General features: G+C 32.6%; 3 protein-coding genes across 5 annotated transcripts; 1 reads left to right on the top strand and 2 right to left on the bottom strand.

Moving 5' to 3' along the window:
• Nucleotides 1-10: 10 nt before the first annotated feature.
• Nucleotides 11-2,593, bottom strand: LOC100500313 (enhancer of rudimentary homolog). 2 transcript variants are annotated; one of them, XM_041016288.1, is made up of 4 exons: nucleotides 2,288-2,593; nucleotides 1,917-2,010; nucleotides 791-911; nucleotides 11-357 (listed from the first exon to the last, which is right to left on the bottom strand). In XM_041016288.1, the coding sequence occupies exons 1-4, from the start codon at nucleotides 2,288-2,290 to the stop codon at nucleotides 234-236; spliced, it is 342 nt and encodes a 113-aa protein (XP_040872222.1). In that variant the 5' UTR covers nucleotides 2,291-2,593; the 3' UTR covers nucleotides 11-233. The 2 variants fall into 2 exon arrangements, with proteins under 2 accessions (XP_040872222.1, XP_003526136.2); XM_003526088.5 differs by having other exon boundaries at nucleotides 11-324; nucleotides 2,288-2,581.
• Nucleotides 2,594-6,854: 4,261 nt separating this feature from the next.
• On the top strand, nucleotides 6,855-12,944 carry LOC100787778 (probable protein phosphatase 2C 60). Of its 2 annotated transcripts, none has more exons than XM_041015994.1 (11): nucleotides 6,855-7,029; nucleotides 8,834-8,952; nucleotides 9,078-9,141; nucleotides 9,502-9,610; nucleotides 10,170-10,323; nucleotides 10,480-10,605; nucleotides 10,896-11,019; nucleotides 11,399-11,475; nucleotides 11,621-11,673; nucleotides 12,137-12,191; nucleotides 12,569-12,944. In XM_041015994.1, exons 2-11 carry the CDS (start codon nucleotides 8,836-8,838, stop codon nucleotides 12,725-12,727), a joined length of 1,038 nt encoding a protein of 345 aa, XP_040871928.1. In that variant the 5' UTR covers nucleotides 6,855-7,029; nucleotides 8,834-8,835; the 3' UTR covers nucleotides 12,728-12,944. The 2 variants fall into 2 exon arrangements, with proteins under 2 accessions (XP_040871928.1, NP_001356242.1); NM_001369313.1 differs by having other exon boundaries at nucleotides 6,869-7,029; nucleotides 8,830-8,952.
• A 1,039-nt stretch (nucleotides 12,945-13,983) lies between these two features.
• LOC100778358 (pentatricopeptide repeat-containing protein At4g31850, chloroplastic) lies at nucleotides 13,984-18,911 on the bottom strand. The gene is made up of 3 exons (XM_003527725.5): nucleotides 14,907-18,911; nucleotides 14,302-14,490; nucleotides 13,984-14,201 (listed from the first exon to the last, which is right to left on the bottom strand). Exon 1 carries the CDS (start codon nucleotides 18,310-18,312, stop codon nucleotides 14,971-14,973), a length of 3,342 nt encoding a protein of 1,113 aa, XP_003527773.1. The 5' UTR covers nucleotides 18,313-18,911; the 3' UTR covers nucleotides 13,984-14,201; nucleotides 14,302-14,490; nucleotides 14,907-14,970.
• Nucleotides 18,912-20,065: the final 1,154 nt, after the last annotated feature.

The following is a 20,065-nucleotide window of genomic DNA, read 5'->3' on the forward strand; positions in this document are numbered from 1 at the left end:
TCAAGATTGGTTTTGAAAGTAACTTGTGGCAGCCATAGATGTAACTGAGTACAATTTAGAAGGCATATCTTCCATTTGTCCAATTCAAGAGCAAGTACAATTGTCATGCTAAAAAAACATAGAGACTAGAGCATATCCCGCATAATAACATCATATAAACATGTTCTACACTTATTGATTATCTTTACAATAAATCGCTTGCAATTGGATTATTGAAGGATACCACATCTCAATCAACGTGCCAGTTTCTTCAAATGTTGAAATGTTCGTTGCTTAATCCACTGTCGATCATGTGGCACGTAAGCATGACTTGAATGATCATAACTGCAAGTAGAAACCAAACAGCCATGGTAGTCACTGTCACGGCAAACACATAGACACAAAAAAACATATACTTGAGTTTAGGTATTATAAGAGAAGAGGGGAGAGGGGAGGGGGTGGAGGAGATTACTAAGCTCTTCAATCATAATTCATTTTACTTTTCTTAGAACTCATGCATTTCAATCTGAATGTCACAAGGAACACAACCTTTAACAGATTAAGCTTCTAGCTCAGGATCAAAGCTAGGTGAAATGAGCAATTTACTACTGAGCAGTAAAACCTTGACTAGAATTGTAAAATGTACAAAGCAATCGGTATATTCTCTCACTTTTTCTATTTTTCCTTTTTTTCTATAAAGTCTCAAAATCATAAATACAGATAAGTACTAACTAATCTGTCAGGGTATAATGCATGGTTATTGCTCAAGAATCATGACTTGAGAGAGAGAGAGAGAGAGAGAGAGAGAGACACTAGAGCACTCATGTCAGCAAGACCATCTATGAAGTTGTAGAGATCCACAATATCATAAGAGAGATTTCTGATGGCCGGATTTAACTCTTTCAATTTCCTTTCATACAATGCACATATGCCTGCATAAACACAAGATTGAAGTTTCTACTAATCTAACAAGTGATCCATGTAAAACCATTGGCAATGACAAAGAGTAACAAAATCACCAGTATAAGTCAACCATCTATTCATATCCATTTTTTTTCAGGTTTGCCACAGTGGCATACCCCTTCATGCATGCACCCACGCACAAACAAGCTATACGGCAATACCTTGACTTGACATAATGGTTGAATTGTTATCATGAGACCCAGTTTGAGTTGTGGAATCAGCCTCTTTTTAATATAACTACTTCAACTGCCTTAACATATTGAATTGTTAACAACATGAGACCCAGATGTCACAGTCACAGGTTTGAGATGTGGATTCAGCTTCTTGCTAATACGACTACTTCCAACAGTTCAACTGCTGTTTGATGGTTTATATCAGCTTATGAACTACTAATCTGCAGAATTTTGCTCTCCACTATTAGTGTGTTATCCTCTATTTTCAATGCATTTTAATCATAATTATTCAGATTACCAGGACCGTGTTCCTTCTCCAATCTAACATTGTAATTTTATATTGATGTACATTATGTCAAGAAACTTCAATTGGTGCTTATTTCCTGCTAACAAGAATGTGTACACTACATGAAGCCAAATTTGCAAGGCTAGTAAGCACTTTCGTTTGGACCAGTGATTTCCAACAAAAGAGAATTTACAAATTTTAAAACGTTGAGCATTTGGACCTGTCATGTGTTTGGATTAGATTCTCTGAGAAATAATCAATTATTTTCTTAGGCTTAAGGTAAAATAGCAAATAAGGTTGGTTGGATAGTTAAGATATAAGAAAAGGAAAGAAAAATCACCAATTCTATTCTTCCTGCTAACAAAAATTAACAATTAATATTTACCAATAAAAAAAAAAACTGAGTAGCAAGTAAGGTTGCACAAAGTATTTATACTTCAAGTCTTATACGCATGTTTTGGAGTTCATTTTGAAAAAAAAAATTGCAAAAAAATTGAGCAAGCTAAGGTATATACCACCCATGGCCTGAGTAATTGATTCAAAATCCATAAATGTCCTAGTTGCTCGGTTCGGAGAGGCCTGCATCAGAATAATTGTGTGGCGATTTGCCTACATATTTGCAAACAAAATACACAATATATAAAATTACATTCGGTAAATGTAAATAAGAGAAAAATATATAGAAATATATAATCATAAGAGCATGGAATGGAAACACGGAATAATCAGTGAATAATTTGAAGATTTTCACGGAATATGATGGAAATTAAAAAGAAGTAATGATAAGACTTAGACATGATGGAAAAATCGAAAACTTAAGTAACATGAAAAATAATGATTGTGTCGGAAAGCAAAGAAAGAAATTAGTTGGTTGAAGAAGTGGCACCATGTTGGTTAGTTACGGAAGCAAAGCAAGAAGATCGCAACAAGAACTGAGTGAGAGTGAGGATTACGATTTTGATCAACTCCCTTCGTCGCAACTACGCAAGGTACCACGCTCCAATTCCCCAACACCCACTCCAGTACTGCCACGTGGACTCTTCACCTGCTACTTTTCCTTTTTCAATAATAGTTTCTTTTCCTACCAAAATCATAAGCTATTACATTTTGGAGTTTAATTATAGGACCCGAAAAAATAAATTGAAAACTTTAATATTGAAATAAAATCTTATTGAAGTTCTTAAATTCGATAGGACATTTTAAGATCTATATAAAAAAATAGGAACTCTTTTAAAAAAATCCATGCATTAGATTGCTCTAAGAGTCCTTATAGCTCGGTGCACAATTTTTCCACTAAAATGTATACATAAATGAATAAAATAGTGTTCCTTCACAAATGTCTCCCGTGAGATGCCAAAGAAAATCTCATGTAGCATCAAGAAGTAGAAGATTCCCACTCTCTCAGTCGTGTAGTTTATAAATATGACAATTATATACAATGAAAAAAAAATGATAATCATATCCGCGAATAAGAACTTGTGATATTTATTTTAAAAATAAAAAAAACCGGTGATTTTCAACAACAGCATCTGCATTATTGAGAAATGAGAATTAATTGAACCGGTACATATTATTTTTGCCCAAAAGAAACCGTAAAAAAAAAAAATCAACGTTAACACCTATGAGAAAATTGGAAAAGAAAAAAAAACGAAATCTTCTACACGTAGTGGGATATCATATATAATTTATGTATCATGGTAACAATGTATCATACACACTATATTAGGTGATACGTATCTTATACGATGGTTGACGGCCACGAATATGGCCTTAAGAGACAGGTCAACATGTTGAGCAACCAACACAGCCAGATAGAGCATCTTTTATTATAACGAAAAAGGGTTGAGCATGAGCTTAGAGATTTTTATAAAGATTATGTGCATTAAGATATTTAATTTCTTCCGTACGTAAGATTTGATTCAATGTATAATAGTGATTTTTCTAATCCCCATGTCTTACGCGTTTAACACAACTTACGCGAAATGGGAGTGCAGTATTGTACGTTGGCCTTGCAACTTGCAATTAATGGCATGTGATGTGAATATTTTTAACCTTTTATTATTATTACAACAAAAGAATATCCTGGTTCAAATTACAAGGTAGATCTTATACCCTTTAGTCAAAATTCTTTAAACTTAAAAAAACCTTACCTTACTAATTATAGAAGTGGATTGATCATTTAAAGTAATTTATTAATTTGACTATGTGTTCTCTCGAGCCAGAAAAAAGGGCTTCCTACACGTTAGAGAAGGTTAATTTAGTTATCTTCCAGTTGCTTGAACTTGCCCACACAATCAAAATTCAAAACTGTTGCGGGAAAAAGGTGAAGATTCCCGATAAAGTGGTGGCACAAAGCATGAAAGCAATTATAATATATCACTTTGTATTTAATTGTATTTTTAATTAACTTATTTAAACTAGGTGTGATCTTATTTTTTAAGTAAAATAAATTCCTTTTGTTTTTTTTAAATTAAGTAAATTTATTTTATTTGTCATTTTTTTCATAAACTATGTTTTTTTTTTCTCAAATTAAATTGTTTTAGGGTTCCTCTCCGCAAAACTCAAGTACCAAGTGAGCTTTCAAAAAATCAGATTTCAAATAAATTGGGTGAAGTAGTTGGATAACTTAAATAGGTGAGTTTTGCAAATTTGATCAAGTGGTTGGTCTCAATACAATGTTGCTTGAGCGTAATACTTTTTACAGCAATTGTAACTTTTACAAAATATTTTTGTAATTTAAATGTATTATATACCATCATATAGGAGGCGTAACCCATAACCATTCAAGAGAGAAAATGTAATATGAGGATGTCCAAGTCAAGTGTTAAGTTATACATTCAATCACATTCAATTGGGTCATTATATTTTAGGCATAATTTTTTTGTAATCGATGTAATCATTATTGTGAAATTTTCAATGTGCATCCTAAATAATTACACTAATAACATTAACGTGACCTTGAGATAAAGTCGAGGTCGATCAACATATTGATAAAAGTTTGATAAGTGGCCTAATATTTATGATTAAGACACCACTCGATTGATATATGATTGTTATTTGTTTCACTTTTTTTGTCATGTTTATAATATTAATAAATCATATTTGGTTCATTTGTTTCAGCAAATCTAGTTGCAAGTAAAACTTATTGCAAAAAATTAGTTTGTATGAAATAGTTGTGATTCAAACTATTATAATAAATCTCGTTGAAAAATATTTTGTTTTAATTTGTATTAGTTTATTTTAGAATATTATGTTTGATGGTATTAAATGAACCAATTTTACTACTTTCTGATATTTGATAATATTGTGTTAATTGTATTGCATATTTGGATGAATCATTATATAAAAATAACAATTCTAAGGAAAAAAAATCAATTTTAAATAGACATTATGTTGACCTAAATCAAATCAAATTTTATTGGATTGGATCTTAAATTTGATCAAAACCAATTTGAACCGATCCATCAACACTTTTATTCGAGAGGTTATTTAACTACCGTTGAACTTCATGTTATTCAATGGTCCCATAGTTGAATCAATACAAATTTGTCAAGATATGTTTTTTATTATATTATTGTTAGAAATATCTCAATTTTATTGATAACTAATTTTTATAAAAAAAAATTGATTGATATTTTTAATAAAACAAATTCTTTCATCTATTTTTTATATCTATAATACTTAAATTTAATATTTTTTTAAAGAAATTCAATACTTTATTTAAAGAGATGAAATTCAATGTTATTTGGATCATTGATTTATTGACAAGATACCTTAATTTGATTAAATGCATCCACGCAAGACAGTAGAGTATAAAAAAATCCGAGGTTCACATAAACGTTTGTGCCGGATCAGTATAAGCTGAGGTTGCGACATTTGTTTCATTTTTTCGTGCCATTTGCTAACTTCCCAACTATTGATTCTTAGCTAGGCAGACATGTATAGTCGTTAACTCGTTATCACTGTCTGTTATTAAAACCTAAGGAAAAAGAAAAAGAAAAAATCTTCACCATTATTATTGACGCAATACCTAAACAGAGCAAAAAGTATAACAGGAGGGTACGTGTAACTTGGCTGCCTTTAATTTGGATGCAAAGACGAGTCACGTTGTGAGTTGAGTGTAAAATTTCGTGGATATAGAAAGATCAAAAATACTTTTTTTTCCTTTTTACAATATTGGATAATTAGAAATTATTTTAAATGTAACTTTAAAAACCTTTAAATATTTTACCCTGTAAAGAAACTATCTTCTTACACTATATTGTTTGGTAATAGGATGATATCTTTCTATATCCTCTCCTAACATTTTTTTCTTGATTATCTCACAATTTAATTAAAATATTAAATAAAAATAAATACATTCTTAAAAATATAAATTACTCGATGTTTTTTTTCCATTAACTGTAAAAAATTGTTTAAATTTTTTATTTGTATGAATTTAATGGATGTACTGTAAACAAGTTGTTCACTTTCAATCAATAAAAAGTAATTATTAGTACTTAATATAACTTTTAAGATAATTAATATAAAGTTATTAACTTTTAAAGATAATTAATATAAAATTATTAACTTATGATACATTAAATATGAGTGTGAAAACTTTTATATATTATTAGTATACAAATTATTAATTTTTCTACATTATAAATTATTAGTATAATCTTGACGTGGAAAGTAAGATTCTTATTATTCCACTCTTTCAATTCAACACCATACATTTTACACATTATTTTTGTTACTAGTTAAAAAAAGTCTCTTAATTATTTTAAACTACATTACAATTATTCAGGAACAACCCAATAATCAGTTATGCTTACAAAAAAATTTTGAGATTTTTTTTACACTTTTAAACAAAAGAGCTATCGATTGAGTTTTTTTTTTTAAAAAAAATATTTTTGACTCTTTTACTTTATAAAACTAATAGTAAATAATTTTACTTGAGTCAATCCTGCTTTTGTTTTTACTTGTGTATTTAGTTTTCTTAACGGATTATAATTTTTAATTTATCTTCTTTTATTTATATATTTAAATTAAATTAAATATTTTCATAAAAATGATTAATAGTTAAAAATAATTTGAATTGTTTATTACAAATTTAAAATGTAATTTATACGATATTTTTTAAAATTATAATATAATTCATATATATTTAAAAATATAGATTTATTATAAATAATTAATTTCATATAATAACATTTATTGCATATTGTGATATTAAAATACTAATACAAGAGAATTTGAGAATATTGGTACAATACTACATTATTAGATAAGGAATGACGTCATATAGGAATAATGAATTTGATTGTTTAAGAAAAAAGATCAGATCGAATCGGAAGGCTGGTGTGAAATCCAGGGCAGGGATAGGCTTCAACGCTACGATTGATTCATAAGTAAAATCCTCTGAATTATTAATTTATTATTTGAGAAACTAGTATTTATTTATTTCCATAATAAGGGTGAAAGCAAGAGAAACAACAAGAAAGAGATGAGAACAAACAAGAATCAAGAGAGAGAGGTGTTACTACGTTAGTCTATGAACAGTCACCCCGAGAGACTGAAATTTCCAGACCCTCAAATCAAACTCTTCTATTCTCTCATCAATCAATCAATCCAGTTCCCTCTCGGGTATCTATATATCTATCTATCTATCTCTTCTTCTTCTTTTTCTAAGAAAGGAATAAGAATTCGTTTTACTGCTTTCATTTTCATTCATTATTGTTTGATTCTGCTGCTATCTTGTTTCTTTTTCGCATTTTCTTGTCATTATTATCATTTTGGTTATGATTGCTTCCCAGATTCTAATAACTCCTGGATTTAATCACAAATTCCTTTGCCGAATCAACATATAATTACGCTATTTTTCTTCTGTAAAGTTGTTGGCTTGTTGCCCCATGCTTGAATCCACTAATCTTAATCATCTTCTTTTTTTTTTTTTTAATTTTCGTTTGTTTCTTATTGTTTACCTTTTACTCTCTTTAGTTGTCGGCTCATGTATCCCTCCTCAAAAGTCAAATCCGGGTCTTCTGTTTGTCGTCCAATTTCTCTAAAGTCATGCTTCTCTTAATTGAACTTTCATGACACTTTTCATTTTTTTTATTGCAAACAATTAGTTCCTTCCTACAGTTGAATAATGAAATTTCTGGAAAAGTGCTCGAGTGAAGAGGCATTCAGCAGCATCTCAATTTATAATCGTTTCAGGTTAAATTACATTTAAGAGCAATAATCAGAAATGTAACTTCATTGAATAATAATAAGCCACTGATCATGAATTCTAGACACATATATTTTTCATTTCTCCTGTATCAGTATCAATGCTAGTTTTCTTGAATCTTTTGACTGAAGGAAGACAAAAGTGTAAGTTTAGATGGCTCTTTTGGTAGCTGGAGTCTTCTTTCCAGTTTCAGACTTGAAAAGCATTTCCCCATCAACATCGTTTTTCCAAACTATAATTGGAATGCAGCATTACCAAAGTTTTTCCATGCATTTCTCTCCCTTCCAGTTTCTTTGCTATCTTGAACATTTTCACTTAACTTCTCATAATTAAGTTGCTTTAGTTATGTTATCTGTGGCACTGTGATGAAAGCAATAAATTAGAAACTTCAAACTAGACCAGACCAGCTAGAAGCTTGTTCAACCAGGTAGTTAAAGGCAGAAAGCATCCTGCCAAAATATAGAGCCTTACGCTGCATACTGCCAAGGGTCCCAAAGTTCAACGATTAGTTATTCTTCTAACATTTTGACTATTTTACCCCGTTTGGCATCACAGTTGGCAAATTAGGTTGTTATTCCTTCAGGGATTATTTAATGTTAATACAGAGGCATTTTCCAAGTGGTGCTGACCACTTCTAGTGCCTCAGTGTCTTTTTTTTTTTTTTTGGAAGGCAAAAATATATATGTATTATTATAGACAAAAACAGTACAAGGGATACTGGATAAAGGAAATACAATGCACCAGTGGTGCTGCCCTCCAAAAAACCCAAACTAACCCAACTAAAAAGGTTATCCCAGTGGATAAAGGAAATACAATGCCTCAGTGTCTTTTATTAGTGCCTTTGACGGCATTGTATTAGAACCCAAACTTTTGGTTTTCAAAACATTGGATGCTAATATCCGTTCCAACACACTGTTTTTGTGTGTGTGTGTGCTTTCAATGCAATTACTTCTATTTTTTTATTTGCTGTGTTTATTACATGGAATATCCATTTGGTATGAAGTCTGCACTTTATATTTGCGTTTGTTTCTTAAAAACAGGTAGATTTATTTGTTTGCTTCTTGTATTACTATTCTTTATTTATGCAGCATTTGCAGTATAGGAATATTATCAATGACATACTTATTTTTGCTATCTATTATTTCTTTTGGTTTAAGTCTTCTTTTATTTCCCTGCTTTAAAATTAAAGTTATTGTGTGCTTGTTTTAATTCAGATAGGAATGGGAATATATCTCAGCACTCCAAAAACTGAAAAGTTTTCTGAAGATGGTGAAAATGACTGTCTTAGATATGGTTTATCATCCATGCAAGGGTGGCGTGCAACAATGGAAGATGCTGTGAGTAATCATAGTAAAAACTGCTAGTTTTATAAATCAATTGTTTTTTTCTTATAAATCCAGAATTTTAAAGTGAATATATTGTTAATATGCTGTTGATTTTTTGTTCTCTTCTCTTTTGTTAGCATGCTGCATATACTGATCTGGATGAGTCCACTTCATTTTTTGGTGTCTATGATGGCCATGGAGGTAAGGTTTGAAAAGTTTAACTACTTGGATTGATGGCAGAATGCAATTACACATGTTGTTTTTACCATGCTAGGATGATTTATTTTACTTTTTTCCATTTTGTCTCTCTTTTGGAGAGCATCTCACACTCCTAGTCCTACTTCCTCCTTCTAATAAGTAGAGCATTTTTCTGGTACAAAAGTCAAGGTCCATTTATGCTTATGCTCCCTCTACTACTTGGGATTTTACCATGAAAGCCATATATTTTGACTTGAGCTACAAAATATTCCCCAACAGAACAAGAGGAATATACTGCATAAATTATGTATAGTTTGAAATCAATGCTGTGTTATGGATGCTCACATAATCCCAAAATTTCAGGTAAGGTGGTTGCAAAGTTTTGTGCCAAGTTTCTTCATCAACAGTTGTTCAAAAGTGAGACATACTTAACTGGAGATATAGGAGCCTCCCTTCAGAAAGCCTTTTTGAGGTTAGATGTAAAAAGATGACCGCTTCTATTGTACTTAACGGCAGTTCCTCTGCCTGAATTCTGCAATTAAATGATAAACTGGTTTCAGTGTTTCATGCTTGTGAGGAGTTGAATTTTTGTACTATTTAAGACCTTCAATTTGGATCATCAGCTAAGATCTCAGTTTTGTAGATTTTATCATCAATCATTTTTTTATCTTTAATACACAAAGAAGTGTAGTTGACAACGGTCTCTTGCTGTCTCTCAAAGTTTCTTAGATATGTTTTATGCACTTAAATAATTGGAAGAGTATGGAGAATTATCTTTTTTCATGACAAGTTGTAGCCCACTTATTTGTTGCCCGATTATTGTGTTTCATATTCATTAATTTACTGCATCCCCTAAAGCTTACATCTTGTGGAGCGCACATGAAGTATGGTACTAAATATCTTCTCTTTCCTGGTCTAATTGAGAAAGAATAAAAAGTAACTACATTGATTACATATACATCTCACCTCACACCCTAAAACAAAAATCCAATTATAAAAAGTTATAAACTGGTATTTTCAATATAATGCAGAATGGATGAAATGATGCGTGGTCAAAGGGGATGGAGGGAATTATCAATATTGGGGGATAAGATAAACAAGTTTACTGGGATGATAGAAGGGTTGATTTGGTCTCCACGAAGCAGTGATGGGAATTGCCATGTTGATGATTGGGCTTTTGAGGAGGTAGGTATGACATTTGAAGAAGGATATCTTAAATAATTCTCTTCAGTTCACTGCTTCATTGGATATGCTTGGTAATTTGGTGCATGGTGTATTGCTTTAAGTAGAAATAAGCTTTTTTCTGTATCTCCCTAATTTGAATTTACTTGTTGCAATCAGGGGCCTCATTCTGATTTTGCTGGACCAACTTCAGGAAGCACTGCCTGTGTTGCAGTTATTAGAAACAACCAACTTGTTGTTGCAAATGCTGGTGATTCGCGTTGTGTGATATCCAGGAAGGGCCAGGTAAACTTATAGAATGGAAATTCTTGGAACATTAAGTATGCCTATTGTCCACAAATATATACTTGAGTACAAATGAACATAAAATGGTGCTTCATATGTCTAAACACTGTGTACATTGGGAAATGTCTGTCTCTTAATTTGGCTGTCAAAGGTGTTGGGGGGGGGGGGGGGGACTTTTGAAGGCATAGAGTATGGATTGTCTCTTTTTTGTAGACTAAATATTTTCAGTCTCTATTAGTTGCAAATCCTGTAGATAACTTGCATTGTTTTACTATGTCTGTTTTCTACAGGCATACAATTTGTCTAGAGACCACAAACCTGATCTTGAGATTGAGAAGGAAAGAATCTTAAAAGCTGGTGGTTTCATTCACGTAGGACGAGTCAATGGAAGTTTAAATCTTGCAAGAGCTATTGGTAACGTTTTTAAACGAATATTTAAACTTTTTTTTTTTCATTTATAATGTGAGCGAACAGCCTGGGCTGGGCTCCTGCATCTTTTGCTGAGGAGGATCCATGAATTTATGTACTTGATGAATATAAAATCACACATGAACAACTTTCTACTTGTTGTATTTTGTATGTTTTATTTTGGTTCTTTACAAGAGAAGAAAATTGGTATGCTCGTATAATTGAACTATTGAAGATTTCAAATTTGTATATCTTTCTGTTCATTGTGCTGATTTCTTTGTGAAGAGGCAGATTCCTTTTGGGATTTAGAGGGGTGGGGTGGGGTGGGGTGGAACGGAATGGATTATAAAGTTTAAATTCTTTAATATGTTTCAATTTACTGCAGGTGACATGGAATTTAAACAGAATAAGTTTCTTTCTGCTGAAAAACAAATTGTAACTGCCAATCCAGACATCAACACTGTAAGTTGGTTACTTTAATTCAATTCAGCTAGCTGCTTCAGTGATAGGATCCATAATAAAATGCATCTGTTGGGCTAACAACTACTTTAACCTATTCAACTGTTATAACTGATAAATTATTTGTTGACTTGATATTTTATTATAGGTTGAGCTTTGTGACGAAGATGAGTTTGTGGTGTTAGCTTGTGATGGCATATGGTATTCTACTTATGCTTCCACGTCTCTGTTTGATTCTGAATGTTATAATGTATTTGGATGATGTCATTTACATTATTAAAGATTTAAAATGTAATAACGCCAATGGTTTTTCATTCTAGGCACACTAGGTAGATAATGTTTATGCCAGTCTTCTGTGGGCGGGATAAGTTACAAGTTTTATGCCTATAAATGAGTAAATTAAACCAATCTCCTTTTAAAATTACACACTGATACAAACACCTAGTTTCAGAAATTACACAGAGCTGCCCTATTTTCAGTTTCCATCAAACAAATGCCTTCATTTACTTTTCTTAGATGGATGTAAATTGAGGCCTTAGCATGCCAATGCCATCTACCAAAAGATTGTTGACACCGAGTGTGATTCTGAAAATTGTAATTTGCTTGCATATTCTCCTTCAGATGGCCCTTTTGAAAATAATAATTTGTTTCTCATTATTGTCAGGGATTGCATGTCAAGTCAACAACTGGTTGATTTTGTTCATGAACAATTGCACTCGGTGAGTTCTTAGCTGTCACCCTTTTCTAAGGAGATGGTAATGTATTTAACTCAATTAAGAAGTAGCTGTCATACTTGTGTTCCCAAATTATGGTTATTGATGATATTTTTTAATGCATTACTTAGTACTTTGACGGATAAGAACTGTGCCATTTATGCTTGTAGTAGTTTGGGAGCATTACTAAAGGATGCTACTGAGTAATATATCATGTTTCTTATGGTGGACAGAGTCACACTGTGTTGCTCTTTCTCACTTAATGCACTTCTCTACAATAGCCATTGTCTTTTACTATACTCAATCATCTCTATTTCCGATCAAATCAGAAAATGTGTGTTGTGCCCGAATTGTCTATGAAGTGATTATATTATCTGTGGTAGGAAACAAAACTTTCTGCCGTGTGTGAAAGAGTACTTGATCGGTGTTTGGCACCATCAACTGCCAGTGGTGAAGGATGTGACAACATGACCATGATTGTGGTGCAGTTCAAAAGACCTGCTCAGTCCAGTGTACCAGCAGAAGAGTCCTCTTCAAACTGACAAGCTGAACCTGAAACAAAACTAGAGAGAAGTGAGAGTTAGCATTATTCCTCAGTGACAGTTCAAATATTGTATCATATATATATATATAATATATATGTGTGTGTTTAGTGTGCAACAGTGATTAGAATGCGTCCGCATGGTCATCTTCCTTTCATCCCACATTATACACAACTGCTATTCCAATTACCGTAAAGAATAGTACCAGTTTTTCTCCCGTTTCTTCTCTCTCGTGTCTACTTTTCACTCTAAAAAGTCTGTTCTGTATATTCAATGCGGCTCCAAATATCAGTAATTGTAGTTATAATCAACAATATGCAAGAATGCTACTAGCTCGGGTTTAAGCTAAAGAGAAACATAACCTAAAATGGGTGATGTCTTCTTGACATAGACAAATATTTCCTTTTGATACACTGCTTTCAATATACTTTCTGTGATTAATCATTGACAAGTATATAAAAAAGAGACTATTATTGGCATTCGTTCACACAGTGACACGTGTCTATGATGCTCTTCTAGTGTCCAGCTAAGGAGGATTGGGTCCACATGAGTCATCCATTGAGTACATGTGATCTCTGGCATACAATGACACGCTTCCAATCGATCTGTGAAATAAATGAGATCTTAATTGAAGGAAAATGAGGGTAGTTATTCTCGGTTTTTACGGGCTAGAGTTTTATACATTGTTTTCTTGGTAAAGCTGTGCAGATTTCGGTTATACAATAAATCATTTATGATTTATCTCTTAATTGAAAGAGAAACTAAATGCTTACTGAACTTAAATGATATAATCACTATTAAGAGGGAGAACAAAAATTCTTATTTAAGCATCTTTATGTGATTTGGATTATTATTATTTCGATTTTTATTTAGTTTATTTTTGAGGACCAACTTTTATTTGTTGATCAACAAACAAATGAAATGCCATTAACTAGAGTGATATTAGCCCCAAAAACATTCAAGTGACTTATTTTTCAATTTTGAAACAACACTTAATAAATCAAAAGTTAAAATACATAAACAAAAAAATATTGTTCAAAGTATTAAATTTCATCGTAAGTCAACATAATCTAAAGTTTATTTTAAAAAATACAAAAAGTAATATAAACTTAATATGCTAACAATTCGGTTTGATTCAATTCAATGTTGAACATAAGATCTGAAAATCAATTCAAACTGAATAAAAGGACAACTTTTATGTTCTCAGTTTATTCAGTATTCAATTTGTTGAATTACTTTGACGATTTGAAACAGTTTGACGATTTAAATATCTTCGATTTGGCACCAGTGGGCTCTAAAAATTGAAAGGTTTTTATACAAATTGTAAGGTAGCATTATGTATTTATACATTTCATCATTGGTTTACAGATTGATGTGATGTGAACACATCTCAATTCCCTTATTTCCCTCTTTTCCCAGCAACATACACTTCCAACTCTCTATCATCAGCCCCGAAAGCCTCAACTACATATGCCTGCAATTCAGAAAAAAGAAAAATTGTATGAGCTTAAGTAATCCCAAGCATATAATTTAGTATAGGAAACATGAATATATTTATAGGCCGAAATACTCACAATCTAATATACAAAATTGGTCCTCAAAAGTTATTGCAAGTACAAGGAGACTTTTTTTATACACAATTGTCAGCATTAATCAGCAGGAATTTCCAGAATGATACAAATAATTTGCATACCAATCAATCATTAACTGAAAGACTGGTATGCAATTCCAATCTCCAAGACCATTTCCAAGACAAAGTGACCCTAGAGAAACAACAATGATAAAAAAGGGGTTAATAAAATAAAATGAATAAATAATACATATACTGATAATATGAAAGTCTTTCACACTGTAACTGACTTAAAAAGTCATATCTAAGATGATTTTTAGTTATTTGACATTGTAAAAACTTTTACACTAACAATGCATATTAAGCTCAAATAAAAATAAAATCATATATGCACTAACAATGCTATTATCTAATCACAAACCGCTATGCACATGATACTATATTTTTATAATAATTATCTTAAAAGTCATATTAATAAAGATTTCTTATTAATGACAGCGTAATTTTTTTTACAGTTATATTACATACCTATTAAGCTCCAAATAAAATATCATGTAAAATCAAATTACGTTTACATAAACTCATTCTTAGTAAAACATCATCAGTTACCTTCATGCCTCCATTTTGGGATCGGGAACATAAGAAAAGGTCCCCGTGAGATAACTCAATAAAATCAACATTTATTAGGCAATTGAGCAAATGTTCCTGCATTGGGGCTACACCCCACAATCATCATCTTCTTGAAGACAGAAAAGGCTCGATCTTTGTTTCCTGACTTACTATGCCCACGGATGAGAGCATTATAAGTGAAGACATTTGGTTCAAGACCCATAAATTGCAGTTCCTCGAACATCTTTCCGGCTTGGTCCACCATTCCAGCATTTCCAAAATGAAGAATCAATGCATTGTAAGTATAAAGTTCAGGAGAAATTCCCCTATTCTTCATTTCACTAAAAAGAGAAAGAGCTTCCTCCAACCTACGTGATTTTCCGAGGCCATTGATCATAAGATTGTAAGAAACAGTATCAGGATCGAGGCCAGTTAACTTTAGTTCCTCAAAGTAGTGCACAGCATCATCAACTCTACCAGTCATGAACAGACATTCTACAAGAATGGTATAAGACTTCAAGTCTGGCCTTATCCCTTCTTTAATCATCCTTTTGAACAAATCACAAGCAATATTGACGTTGCCTGCTTTCCCAAATCCATTGATGAGAATATTATAAATAGCACAATTGGGCTTGCATTGATAGTCTGGCATCTCCTCAAAAATCTTCATTGCTTCCTCTGATCTTCCAGCCTTTAAAAGGCCGCCTATAAGAGGGCCGTATGTACAAGGAGTGGGAGAGAAATCACCACTTATGATTTCATAATATAAATCTAATGCCTTGTTTATGCTATTAGATTTCACAAGGGCCGAGATGATAATATTATGGGTTATAATATTGGGCTTGCATCCCCTACAAAGCATCTCATTGTACAGTTCAAAAAGTTCATCAATCCTCTTAGATTTGCCATGAGCATCAAGCAACAAGTTGTAGGTAAAAATATTTGGACAACAACCTGCATTCTTCATCTCAACGAAAAGTTTCAAAGCTGCTTCAGTGATATTACATCCAAGAAGCCCATCCATCAAGCAGTTATATGATTCTGGGGTTGGGTGAGTTCCCAAACTTTTGGTGAATTTATCAAACAATTTTTTAGCATCTAAAGCCTTCTTCTGCTTACACAGGACTCTAATAAGAGGTAATATCAAATTATCATCCTGGCAAATAGAATTGCATACCAATCCTTCAGCAAATGAAATGGCCTCTTCTATTTCTGCTTCAATCAAAATACATTCCATTAATTCTCCCCAGACTTGATTGCTTGTCTGTAAACCTGACTGATGTACAAATTCCATGACAATCTTGATCGCATCCTCAACCCTTCCATCCTTTACAACACCAGGAAGGAGGGTGTACAAAGTTACATGATCAGGGGAGAGAAATTTCTTCATTTGATGGTAAAACCAGAATGCATAACCAGCTCTACCTTCTTTAATCAAGCCATAGATGATAGTGTTATACGTCAGAACATCAGGACTACAGTTCATAATTGTCATTCTACAGAACATTTTCAAGGCCAAATCAACTGCATCATTCTTGCAAAGACAATCGAGGAGTGCGTTAAAAGTCACCGTGTTTGGAGGGCATCCAGACTCTTTCATACTCCCAAACAAATCAAGGGCCTTTAAGAGTTTTCCCTCTTTCCCTAAACCAGTAATTAAAATGTTGTATGTCACAACTGTAGGAGCTAGCTTCAAATCCTTCAGTCTCCCAAACATTTGCCATGCCTCATCAACTCGGCCAGCCTTGTAAAGTGTGTCAATTAAAGAATTAACTACAATTATATCTGGTTCACACCCTTCGCTTAACATCTCAGTCAAAAGTTTTGTGGCTTTGTCTATTTGCCCTGCTTTGCTGTAGCACTTCATCATCATGTTATAGGTTACTGAGTCCGGTGAAAGCCCACAATTGTGAATATCATTGAATATATCTTTTGCTTCTCTGATCCTACCCATTTCAGCAAGACTATATAAAGATGCATTACATGCTGCTATACTTGGCATAATGCCTCTCTTTTTCATCTTTTCAAAGGTGTCAAGAGCTTTTTCAGGATCCCCCAACTTTCCATAATAGTCAATGAAAAGAACGTATGAATAAGCAGTAGGTGCAACACCCAAAGATTCCATATTATTGAAAAGCTCTAATGCCTCATCTAATCTTCTCAAGTTCAAAAGTCCAGAGATCAACGTGTTGTAAGTATGGAGATTTGGAACAATTCCTCTCACTCTCATCACATCTAACATATCAAATGCCTGATCAACTTTTCCAGATTTGCATAAAGCCTCAACTAGTATAGTGTAGGTAACCACGTCAGGAGCATAACCATCAGCCTCCATCTCACTCCAGAATCTTTTCACTGTTTCCAAGTCACCGTAGTTACCAAACTTGCTCATTAAAGTAATGTAAGTTACCAGATCTGGTTTGTGACTGCTAGCTCTCATCTTTGTATATAATTCCTTGGCCTTATCTAGTTTCCCTGCAGCACAAAGCGCATCAATTAGAACTGTATAAGTGACAACATCAGGCCCACATCCTTCATCCTCCATTGTCTTTAAAATCCCATATGCATCATCAATTCTCCCCGCCCTCCCAAGCACTCTAATGCATATGGTATATGTGTAGATATTTGGCCTCAAGCCCAAAGTTTCCATCTCTTCCAATAAATCCATAATGGTTCCAGTGTCCCTTCTCCTCCCCAATGCTACCATCAATGCTGAGTAGGTCTTCATGCTAGGCTTCAACCCTTCCGAGATCATTCTTTTGTAAACCTTCAAAGCCTCTTTACAAAAGCCAGGTTGGAGCAGGAAATAAATCAATCCATTATATGAATATGCATTCAAGACAAACCCAGCTTGCCTCATCTTTCCAAGTGCAAATGGTGCTTGTCGAATCCCACCTTTAATCGAAAGAGCCTTAAAAATAGTCAGGTATGTATTTGGATTCCGGTTAATTACTTGCTTCTGCATCAAATCAAAGACAAAAGCCATATCCTCAACCCTCCCATGAACCCTCAAGAACTCAAGCATGTAATTGCATGTTTCAGGGGTATGCACAATATTGGGCAACTGGGAAACCATCTTAAAGTACGAAAGAGCAGAATTTGGATCCGAAATAGACTTGAGAGCGCCAATAACTTCTTCAGAAGACACACTACTTTTGCTCTTACCATTCACCACAACTACCTCATGGGCACATCTGGTCTCAAACACACGAAGACCCAATTGTCTCTTTCCATGTTTCTTCCAAATTACCGAAGACCCATTTGGAAAAGATTTCATTTTGAAAAATGGGGTCTCTCCAAAGAACCCATTATTGCTCATAACATAAACATTGGTGCCACTAAAAGCACAACAAGAGGACAAACTGCTACTACATATGGTTGAAGAACAGAGCACTAAGACAGCCATGGAAACGCAAAAATCTAATAATAATCAACGAAAGGAGAGACTGAAATTCAGAACAAGCACATTGAAGATTAGATGATAGCTAACCAAAACTGTATGAACCTGTCACCGGAATCAGGTATGCAAAGTGAGCAGAGCAGAGCAGATAGCAATCGTTAATCAGAGACACAGCCAAAGCGCATAATTAGCTCTGCTGTTCGTAAGTATTCCATCAAATTTCAGTTTTGGATATTTTTGCCACCAAAATATCAGCATGTTCCGGGTAAGGTTTACCTTTGTGATTGTGAAGGTGACAGGTGAGGATAGAAATATCAGTGAAACTTTATATATCAGATAAAATGTCTGTGTTTATTAGATAAATGCTAATCACCACATTAAAATGTTTTCCAAAGTGAGTGAACCACTGGTTCCGCCCCAGGGATGATGAGGCTGTCTTTTTTTTTTTTTTTTTAAGCAATGAGGTGTTAGTATCTACAAAGTTATAAATTCTAACTTTATTGTTCCTTTAAAAAAATATTTAAAAATGATTTTTTTATTAATGGTTTTTTAAAAGGCAAACTCTGAATCTCAATAATTTAATTGATTAACTTTGCTATTTTTTTTAGTAAACTATGCTAATTAAATGATATTAATCAAGTTGCATGTACTAGTTTTACCTTTAGTCTCTAAAGTAGTGTTTTAATTGTACAATTTTGATCCTTGAGCCACATTAGTATTTGGCTCACAAAACCTTATGAATATTGATTAAATTTGGTTTTGATTGTTCTCTACTTTTATTTTTTTTAAGAAATGATTTTTCTCTACTGTTTGCACAACAAATGATAATGATGACTGGGTTATCAATGCCAGCTACGCTTAGGAATTTTTTTTATTGAACCGAATTCCTTTTACGTGGTATTTGGATGAAAAATTTTAGAATTACAAAAAAAGTTAAACTTTAAGAATTTCAATTGAAATTCCTTCAATTTTTTTTAATTTCTTGATTGAATATTATTTTTATTTTTAAAATTTCTTATTTTGATAAAATAACAAAATTTATTCATTTTTAAATTTTATATTTGAATAAAACAATTAAGTTTATTTCATTTATAAAATACCTTATTTGAAATTAGATAATTTTTTCATAATTACTTTATTTTGAAATGGAAGACAAAGTGTACAAGCTTAAGAAGACATTGTATGGCCTAAAGCAAGCTCCCATGGAATAAAAGAATTGACACATTTCTAATTAATAGTGGATTCAAGAAATGTTCAGTTGAATATGATGTTTATGTGAAGAAGGAGACAAGTGTGATTTTAATTTTTGTTTATAGGTAGATGATCTACGAACAATAGATAGTGGTTTAAAGGGTATTGAGTTCTTTAAGACACAAGTGATACAAGAATTTGAGATAACAGATATTGATACTCTAGCTTATTTCCTTTGTTAGAATTTGTAACTACCTTTAAGGAATTCTACTTCACCAGCACAAGTATGCTACTGCTATATTGAAAAGATTAGATTTAGTATGGTATATTGCAATCCTGCAAATACTACAGAAGGAGTGAATCCAATCATGTATAAGCAACTAGTTGACTCCTATATCTAACCTCTCCTTTGCGGTTGGTTTAATTAGTAGGTTCATGAATAATCCAAAGAAGTCTCATCTAACGACTGCCAAAAGAATTTTGAGGTATGCGAAGGAAACATTAAAATTGATGTTTTGTTTCCTAAGAAGATAGACCGCAGAAGCATTATAAGATACTTATTCAAGTT

This window comes from Glycine max, chromosome 6, assembly GCF_000004515.6.
Source record: "Glycine max cultivar Williams 82 chromosome 6, Glycine_max_v4.0, whole genome shotgun sequence".
NCBI lineage: Eukaryota > Viridiplantae > Streptophyta > Magnoliopsida > Fabales > Fabaceae > Glycine > Glycine max.